At 60.6% G+C, this 9,028-nt stretch overlaps 1 protein-coding gene across 2 annotated transcripts; it reads right to left on the reverse strand.

Annotated features, from left to right (window-relative positions):
- Positions 1 to 544: 544 nt before the first annotated feature.
- On the reverse strand, positions 545 to 7,699 carry LOC118617289 (cilia- and flagella-associated protein 298). 2 transcript variants are annotated; one of them, XM_036243135.1, is made up of 7 exons: positions 7,167 to 7,699; positions 4,873 to 5,040; positions 3,246 to 3,313; positions 2,705 to 2,863; positions 1,511 to 1,642; positions 961 to 1,056; positions 545 to 866 (listed from the first exon to the last, which is right to left on the reverse strand). In XM_036243135.1, exons 1-7 carry the CDS (start codon positions 7,303 to 7,305, stop codon positions 756 to 758), a joined length of 873 nt encoding a protein of 290 aa, XP_036099028.1. In that variant the 5' UTR covers positions 7,306 to 7,699; the 3' UTR covers positions 545 to 755. The 2 variants fall into 2 exon arrangements, with proteins under 2 accessions (XP_036099028.1, XP_036099029.1); XM_036243136.1 differs by lacking the exon at positions 4,873 to 5,040.
- Between the last annotated feature and the right edge of the window lie 1,329 nt (positions 7,700 to 9,028).

The following is a 9,028-nucleotide window of genomic DNA, read 5'->3' on the forward strand; positions in this document are numbered from 1 at the left end:
CTCCCAGGGCGGGGTGGTTTCCTCCACCCAGGGCCACGTCCCCCAGTCCGAGTAAGCACAGGGCCCTAGGCCACCTCCGGTGCGCGGCCAGTCTGGGAGCTGGTGACGTGTCGGGTGCGGGAGGGCAGGCTGGGCAGGTACAGCCACAGGTGTCCTGGGAAAGCTACCCGCGGTCACGTGCACCGAGCCCAGCACCGCCCGGCCCCCGGTGGAAGCAGCCGGGCACTACAGCGGCGTCAGGCAGAGCCTGGCCACTACCTGAGAAGTGTCCTGCTGGGGGCCGCACGGCTGCCCCCCTCCGTCCAGGCGGAGCCTCAGCAGGTGAGCCTCACCTGGGGCCAGAGCTGCCAGGTCCTCCAACAGGACCCAGACTGCCTGCCAGACCCAGGGCCCAGGGCAAACCCGGGCAGGTGACAGCGGCCCCTGGTGGCCACTGACGGCTTTTCACTCGGGGCCCTGGGCTGCAGAGGAGGAAGAGGCCGTGTCCTCCACAGCGGGGCCGAGAAGGTAAAAAGAAGAAACCAGGTTTGTGAACAAACACATCCCAGTGTTCGGGGCAAGAGCCTCCGACAGCCCCGGAAGGAAGGCGCTGCAGGCGGCCCCCGAGGCTGCGTCCAGCTCTGCGACCTTTAATGAATCACCGAGAATGCAAACAGACAGAGCGGGAACCAGAAACCCCAGCCCCGACGGGGAGGCCCTCTGGGTGCCGCCGGCACTGTTCTGCCAGAGGGCTCGGAGCCTCGGAGCCTGGCGAGTCACCGTGGTCTCCACTTGATGTCTTTCACTCCGTGGAAATGTCTTTTCAGAGCAGTGTTATCTGCCCACGGAGAGTTTAAGCAGGAGTCGTCGTCATTTTCTTCCAGTTTCTGGAAATAAATGTTTCATTCAGGAAGGCGTTTCAGGAAGCCGCAACATGAGGAGGTCGGAGAGAGAACCCGCACCCTCCACCCGGGCGCGCACCTTGAGCTCCTCCTGCCTCCTGTGGAAATGCAGCATCAGCTGTCGGTGCTCCTCGCTGCTCAGGACAGGCTCCCGGGCTGGAGCTCCCTGCCCCCGCTGCAAAGACAGGAGAGCGCATGCAGGGACGTGGGGAAGGGCCGAGGTAACGGGGGGGCGGGGGGCTGGCCCCCGATGAGAGCCTGGATTAGGAGGGGCACATGACACAGCAGCCCCGCAGACACGTTCACGTCACACGGACGGCGGCCGACCTGCCCCGTGGACCACCGGCCCCCGAAGGGGTGCTCTGGGCCGCACTGTGCACCCGAGAGGTGACTGCTTACACGCAGCCCACTTCCTAGTGTTGACATTCACGTGGCAACCCCGCCCCTTGAAACAAACTCCCGACACTGTCAGCTGACCCAGTGTCTTCCAGTCGGGCCGGGACACAAGAGGAAAGGCTACTGTAGGTCCAGACCAGTTGGAGCATTTGTGCTAAGAGTTTAACTCTTTCAGATTTACTGTAAACTCTGATCAGTCTGGAAACAGGAACAGTGCATGTTGAAGTGCTCACCTGTTGAATCTTGACAATGATTTTGGTTTTTTCATTCCTGCCCACGTAGTCGGAAAGCTTCTTCGTCCTCCTCAGCTCCTTGGCGGCCCACCACAGCTGCGCCTCCGCCTGCGCCACCACGCTGAGCCCCGCCTGGGCCGGGCCACCGCTCAGCACGCGGCGTGGTCCCCGTGGGAGCCAGGCGGTGCCCTGCGCGCCCCGGGGCCTGGCCTCTGGCACCGTGCCCGCCTCCCCCTTTGACCCCCCCCACCCCCCGGGCTCCCCGCAGGCAGCGCGGACCCCACCTCTCCGAGCCCCCGCTCATTCTGGCGCCTCCCTGTGAGCCCAGTGGCGCCCTGACTCAGTGAGCTCCCTGCTCTGGGAAGTGGGGGTGTCCCATCTCATCTACCCCCCGTCCAGCGTGTAAGGTCCCTCGGAGGTGGGATTTGAGGAGACCGCCGGGGAAGGATATGGGGTCCCACTGGGTTTTCTGACAGACCCAATGGGGCTGAACACGACGTGAAGCCAGAGGTTCCACATAAATCCCGGGCCCAGGGCCCAGCAGGCACAGAGCAGGGCAGCCACACCTTCTCTCCACCTGCTGTGTGCGCCACGCCTGGCCACGGGCGCCACACGCCTGGCCACGGGCGCCACCCTCCCGGCCCGCGGGGTCCCTGACGGCCCCTGGAAGGGGGGTCAGATGGGAGGGGCCCCTGCTCTGTGGGGAAGGGGGGTCAGATGGGCGGGGCCCCTGCTCTGTGGGGAAGGGGGGTCAGATGGGAGGGGCCCCTGCTCTGTGGGGAAGAGGGAGTCAGATGGGAGGGGCCCCTGCTCTGTGGGGAAGGGGGGTCAGATGGGCAGGGCCCCTGCTCTGTGGGGAAGGGGGGTCAGATGGGAGGGGCCCCTGCTCTGTGGGGAAGAGGGAGTCAGATGGGAGGGGCCCCTGCTCTGTGGGGAAGGGGGGTCAGATGGGCGGGGCCCCTGCTCTGTGGGGAAGGGGGGTCAGATGGGAGGGGCCCCTGTTCTGTGGGGAAGAGGGAGTCAGATGGGAGGGGCCCCTGCTCTGTGGGGAAGGGGGGTCAGATGGGAGGGGCCCCTGCTCTGTGGGGAAGGGGGGTCAGATGGGAGGGGCCCCTGCTCTGTGGGGAAGGGGGGTCAGATCGGAGGGGCCCTTGCTCTGTGGGGCGGGGACTCGCCTGACGCCAGAGCACATACCTGAGTGCCCGACAAGTCTTCTTTGTTCTCGAACTCCATGCGGATGGGGTCGTAGGGCGGCAAGCCCATGGGGTACACAATCATCACTGCGCCCCGGAGCTGGTCCAGGGCGTCCTTCACCATCTCCATGGTAACACAGACGCCAGCTTCCACTTGTTTCTGAAAGTGGGACGCACGGTTATCATACCGCAGCTGATCGATTCGACACACATCCGTCAAGCTCACGTCCAAGCGACCGATCGAGTCAGGGGCCGGGCCTTTCACTTTCTCAGGTTCCTCGAGGAGGCAACGGAAAGGGAACCACACACATCAGCCCGTCAGAACCACGGGCGAGCCACCTCCACGGACGGCTGACGTCGTGTCTGCTGGGGGCGGGCGGGCTCAGGACCAAGGGCAGACTGTGCCAGGAAAAGCCAGGCCGCCAGCACGCCCATGCCCGCACCTCAGGAGGCTCAGGGACGGAGGGGCTGCGGCAGGTGACTGGGGCATCACGGGAGACCACGTCAGAGGACGAGCTTCAGAGCATCGTTTAAAAGCTGACCTTAGATATTATTGCTTTGGCCTCTTCCACAGTCTTCTTCAGCACTTGCTTCATTTTTTCATTTGGAGCTGAAATATAAACAAGGGAAGAGGAAGAGAGCCGTCTTACAAACGCCCCTGCCCTGGCGGGCAGCACAGCCGCTGGAGCGCTGCCCCACGCCCGGGTTAGGGGTGAGTCCCGGTCATGCAGGACTCAGCCAGCGAGCGCACGGGTGAGCGGACAACAAATCAGTGTTTCTGTTTCTCTCTCTCTCCCTCTAAAATCAATAAATTAAACAAACAAACACAAACTCTCCTGAAATACCCCGAGCCCTGCAGTCAGAGCCGGGCAGCAGTGGAAGGGGACAAAGTGCAGATTTGGGCGAGGGACACGGAGCTGGAGGTGCGAGGCTGGGTGAGCGTCTCACGGAGCAGAGGACAGGACCGTGTCCCGGCAGATGCTGGCCAAGTCCTCCCGCGTGGCGGAGAGGAGACACCCCAGGCCGTGCAGGTGACAGTCTCTCCTGCAGCTGCTCCTGTCCCCGCAGCACACCAGCCTCAGGTGGCGTCGACGCGTGGGGGCCGCGCTCCGGCGCAACCCCGGTTACGAGCACGGGTGCCGGCGCGCCTGGGCCTGGGGCCGAGTCCGCCCAGTCCCAGCAAGAACAAAAAGTCATACCTCGAAAGTTTAAAAACAAAAACAGTGGAAATGGAGACCCAAAGCTAAGGGAGATGGAAAAGTTCAAACCTTATTTCCTAAGAACAGTATCAATTAGACACTGAAAACACTAGAAATCTACGACTCTTACAAGATTTTTCTTTTCATTGATACAATTCCTTCTAGAAGCAAGGAATCTCTCCAAATTGAGAACGGGGTCAGGTGCCAACGGGGACGGAAGGCAGCGAACCGCGTTCCAGGTAAAGTCCAAGGACGACACAAGCCCGGCACCCGGCACGCGTGTTCACGAGCGAAAGGCAAGCAGCTGCGAGGACGCTGAGCGTGGGGAGACCGCGCAGGACACTGTGTGTGTCTTTCGCTCAGTGTTCTGGGGGCACAGAGGATACTTCCGTGTTTGTTAATAATTGATCAGTCTTTTAAATGGGGCTTCTGTGCCGCTGAAGGACAAGCCATACACGAGTCACCACCCTTCTGTCCTCCACACTCAGCCCACACTCACGGAGCAGAATCACCTTGGTGCCGACAGGCATAAGGTGCTTTGCCCCAGAGAGGACATCCTGCCCCGAGGTGGAGACCCTTGTCCTGACATTCACTTCCTTCCTTCACACAGAATCTCTGAATACAGCCCCTTTCTGCTGGTCATAACAGAACACAACCTTCACTACATATTCAATGATTATCCCCCCAAACTATTAGGTTATACCATATGAAATTGCCAATTTTCAATCACTTGCGACCCACAGAAATGGTAATTTCATAGGGCTCATCTGACATATCTAAAAGCCAGCTGCAACTAAGAGCAAGAAGTGGGTGCTCTTCACCCACTAAGTCACTGGCTGGCATGTTGCCCCGAGAAGCCACGTGGGGCAGCACCTCCTAACCTCCTGTGGAACGTGAGCTCTGCTCTAACGGGGTGAGCGCTCTGGCTCCACGCAGCGAGGTCCCGGCCCAGAGCAGAAGGCGGGGTTACCGTGGCCGTTCCTCCGCCCGATGTCGTCCTTCTTGAACACTGCGCCTCCGCTGGGCACGCACGTGTCACCCCACTCATCCCGTAGCTTCAGCTCTTCAACCTGGTCCTCCGTCAGTCCTTGCATGTTAGGAGGGAGGGACACACCGTGCTCTGCCAGTTCCTCCATTTCTTAACCACAAGACAAAGAGCACGTGTCACAGTCGTCACCCCAACGCCTCCTTCCTTCTCGGGGGTCGGGGGCTTGCCTGGCTCCCCCGATTTTATTTAACAAACACTTAGCTACCGCTTGATGTGTGCCAGACCATCCTTGACCTTTAACAAATGACCTCCCTGCCCTAGGTCGATGGAAGCAGAGACCTGGGGAGCTCGCCCGAGGTCACAGGCAGCCGGTTGCAGATTCTGAGCTCCGGTCCTCTGTGCTGCGCTGCACCTCCCGACACAGGAGGCCCAGATGAAAACTCACGGACAGTCTGAACATACATCCGCCTTGGGCTTTCCAAGTGTGTTCACATAAACCATCTCAGTTCATTTAACCTCGTGAGGTAAGCAAGACGTCTCATCGCACCTGACTTACAGCCGTATTATCTGAGGCTGGCTCAGTCAAACAGCTATTTTACATAAAACTCTAGGGAGCCTGGCCGGTGTGGCTCAGTGGTTCAGCGTCGACCCTGCACCAAGAGGTCACCGGTTCGATTCCCGGTCAGGACACACGCGCAGGTTGTGGGCCAGATGGGGGGGGGGCATGCAGGAGGCGGCCAATCAATGTTCTCTCTCATCGATGTTTCTATCTCTCTCCCCCTCTTCCTTCCTCTCTCTAAAAACCAATAAATAAAAAATAAAAAAAATTAAAAAAAAACACCTTTAGGTAAATACTTCATAAGTAATTTATGTAAATCCAACCAATGGGGAGGATTTAAGGCAGCTTGCACCCCCAGGAATTGGCAGAGACAAGGCAAATCCTTTGTTTTCTAGGTTCGTGTTCACTATTCAAATGATGGCTTTATAGTTTCCTTTTCTATATGTATTCACTCCCAAACCAGTCCATATTTTAACCTTACAAAGTTTCCTTCTTCATTTCCTTTTCCTTCCCCTCTCTTTCTTCCTTAACTAGAAAGGGTCACAGGGACCTGGGTCTCCCCATAACCTGTGAAGACACCAGGTGGTCTGTGAATAACAATAGAGGACAAGTGGTGAAGCTGAAGGGCGTGGTGGGCCTCCTTCATGCAAGTTGTCTCTGGCCCCAGGGCCTGTCTGAGTCTCTGACGACAATGGCGACTGCGGAATAAATGTAGGGATTCCATGTGCACTAACCTAACGACATTCAGCACCACATTTTCCATGGATAATTTTATAAAAACAAGTCGAGCCTCTTTTCTCCCCCTAAATGCTTTAATTTTGAAATAACATTTGCTTTTGAGCTTGTTTTGGAATCGGTGCGTTTTAGGAACTATGTGTGTGCCTCATAAAGACAGCGGCCAGGACCCTTAAGGAGTTCCATGGTCCCACGTCACCTGCTCTAGCTATAGAGACACTGAGCTCCTTGACCACATCTGCAGAGGCACCGTGTCAAGCTCCGGCGTCCAAGGAGGTAGCTACCAGCTGCACTTGAGTGTTTGGACGCAATCAAAATGAAGTAAGAAATGTAAAATGCTGCTCCTGCCTTGTGCTGGCCGCAGCTGGAGGCTCAGCGGCCACCTGTGGCTGGTGGACACTCTGCAGGCGACCACGACGCTGCACCCAGGGGCAGGCTCGGTGTCCCAGGAAGGGAAAGGGCACCGGGACCCAGCATCTTCTCACCGGAGAGACAGGCAGGGGGTTCACACCTGAGCTGTTCGTTTGGCTCCCGGGGCATCCAAATACTGAATTCACGCTCTTCGAACGCCCAGTGCTCCCCACCCCCATCTCACACATGCTCTTCGGCCCTGTCTTTGGGGTCCCTCCTGGGGCTCTTCCCTCTGTCCTAGCTGCTCCAGTGTTTCCCACAGCGTCCCACCCCAGCCCACCGGCTCTCGGGGTGTCACTGGCGACCCTTGGTGTCGCATTTCAAGCCTGGCAGGCCCGAGAGGCCCCGGTCCCTGACCCCCCCCCCCCGCCCGCAGGCCCCCCGCCCCCAACCCGCCCGCAGGCCCCTCCCCAACCCGCCCGCAGGCCCCCGGGTCCCCCGCCCGCAGGCCCCCCGGCCCCGGCCCCCAGACCCCGGCCCGCAGGCCCCCGGGTCCCCCGCCCGCAGGCTCTCCGCCCGCAGGCCCCCCGGCCCCCAGACCCCGGCCCGCAGGCCCCCGCCGCCGGCCCACCTGAGCAGACGCGCTGCACCTTGAGCCGCGCGTTGTAGAGCCGGGCCACCTGCGCCGTGAGCTCCTCCAGCTCCGTGCTCCCCGACGCCTGCAGCAGGAACTGGCTCTCGTCGCCCCGCTTCACGTGCAGCAGCACCATGGCGCCCAGCAGGCCGACGGCGGGAGTCCGGGGGCAGCGGCCACCGCCACCGACCGCCGCTGCGGACCGGAACGCTCGGCTCCCGCGTCCGCGGCGCAGGGGGAAGGGGCACTCGCTCCCGGAAGTGGCTGTTACCAGGGGCAACAAAGAAACAGAGCCTGAGGGCCACCTGCTCAGGGCCAATCCTGGGCGGGGAAGCTGCCGTGCGCGGGGAGCCGGCGACCCACACCTGGAGCAGGTGCCGCCGGCCACTACCCGCACAGGCCACCGCCGGCCAGTCCCGTCCGCCCAGCCCGGCTCCAGGTTCGCCCCGCCCCGTCCCCGGAAGTGGCTGTTGTCCGGGCAACCTCCTAACAGACAGAGCCGCCGAGGGCCTCGCGGAACGCCCCGTCCACGGGCCGCGGGCCCAGAGCGCACGCGGGACGACAGCGGGGCGGGGACCGTTAGACCGGGAGTGGGCGGGGCGACGAGTGGGCGGGGCGGTCTCCTGGCCCCTCGGTCTCGCGGCGTTTCCGCCTCCAGCAGCGCCTCCTTCCGGGAACGCCCCGCTGCTTCCGGCGTGGAGGCCTGGGAGGCGCGCTCGGTGCCCGCCCCCGCCCCCGCCGCACGCGCTGCGATGGTTTCGGCACCGAGGGCCCGGGGACGAGTCCAGCCAGCCAGCAGCCGACACGCTCTTACCGAACGGGGTCGGCCCAGGCGCTGGTGGCCCGGGCAGGTGCTGGCGCAGTATCGGGGGGCTCCTATCCGGGGTAACAGAAGAAACGAAACTCAAACGGACAAGGCAGGTCCAAACGGAGGTGTCAGGGAAACCGAGCCGGCGCTGCCGTCTGGACCGGTGCAAGGAAAGCCGTGCAGGGCCGGGTGACGCTCGCAGAGCCCGGGCTGCAGGCTCCACCTCTGGCTTTCTCGTGCCGGCTGTGGCCCTAGGGGTGGATTTGAGTGTTACAAGCACCGCCGCGTGGTCTCCCTGCAGCGTTGGCGCTCTCCATGGAAACCGCCTCCTTGGCGTTGGTTCCAGGGGCAGGAAGCCTGGGCATGCCCCAAGCCCGTCCGGGCCTCTTGGGAAAGCTGCGAGGCCGATACTGGACCTAGGAGCACCCAGACCAGGAACATGAGGTCCTGCTCACATGCGCAAAGGTCTCTCCAAACCGGGAACAGCCCAGCTGTTCTCCAGTGGGTGGGCGAACGGTTAAACCAACGGTGGTACATCCATACCATGCGATGCTACTTAACAATACAAAGAAATGAACTATTGATACACCTCCAAAAAATTACATACCACATGGTTCCATTTATGTAACAGTCTTGAAGTGTCAAAATTACAGAAATGGAGAATAGATTAGTGGGGACCAGAAGATAAGGACCAGGGAAAGAAGGATGGGCTGGAGGTAGTGGGAGAAGTGCAACATGAGGGAGGAATCGGCAGTGATGGAAATGTTTTGTACTATCCTAGAGTTGTTGTTTTTTATCCTCACCCAAGGACATTTTTCCATTTTTTGTTCAGCTGGAGAGAGAAACATCGACGTGAAAGGGACACATCGAGTGGCTGCCACCCACACAACCCAACCAGGGCCGGGGACAAACTGCAACCAGGGTACGTGCCCTTAGTGGGAACCAAACCCAGGTCTCTCTGGACCGCAGGCCGATGCTCTAACCGCTGAGCAAAACCGGCCAGGGCTGTACTGTAATTGGGTTTTGCAAAATGTTACCACTAGGAGCAACT

Source organism: Molossus molossus, unplaced genomic scaffold, assembly GCF_014108415.1.
Source record: "Molossus molossus isolate mMolMol1 unplaced genomic scaffold, mMolMol1.p scaffold_m16_p_5, whole genome shotgun sequence".
In the NCBI taxonomy this organism is placed as follows: domain Eukaryota; kingdom Metazoa; phylum Chordata; class Mammalia; order Chiroptera; family Molossidae; genus Molossus; species Molossus molossus.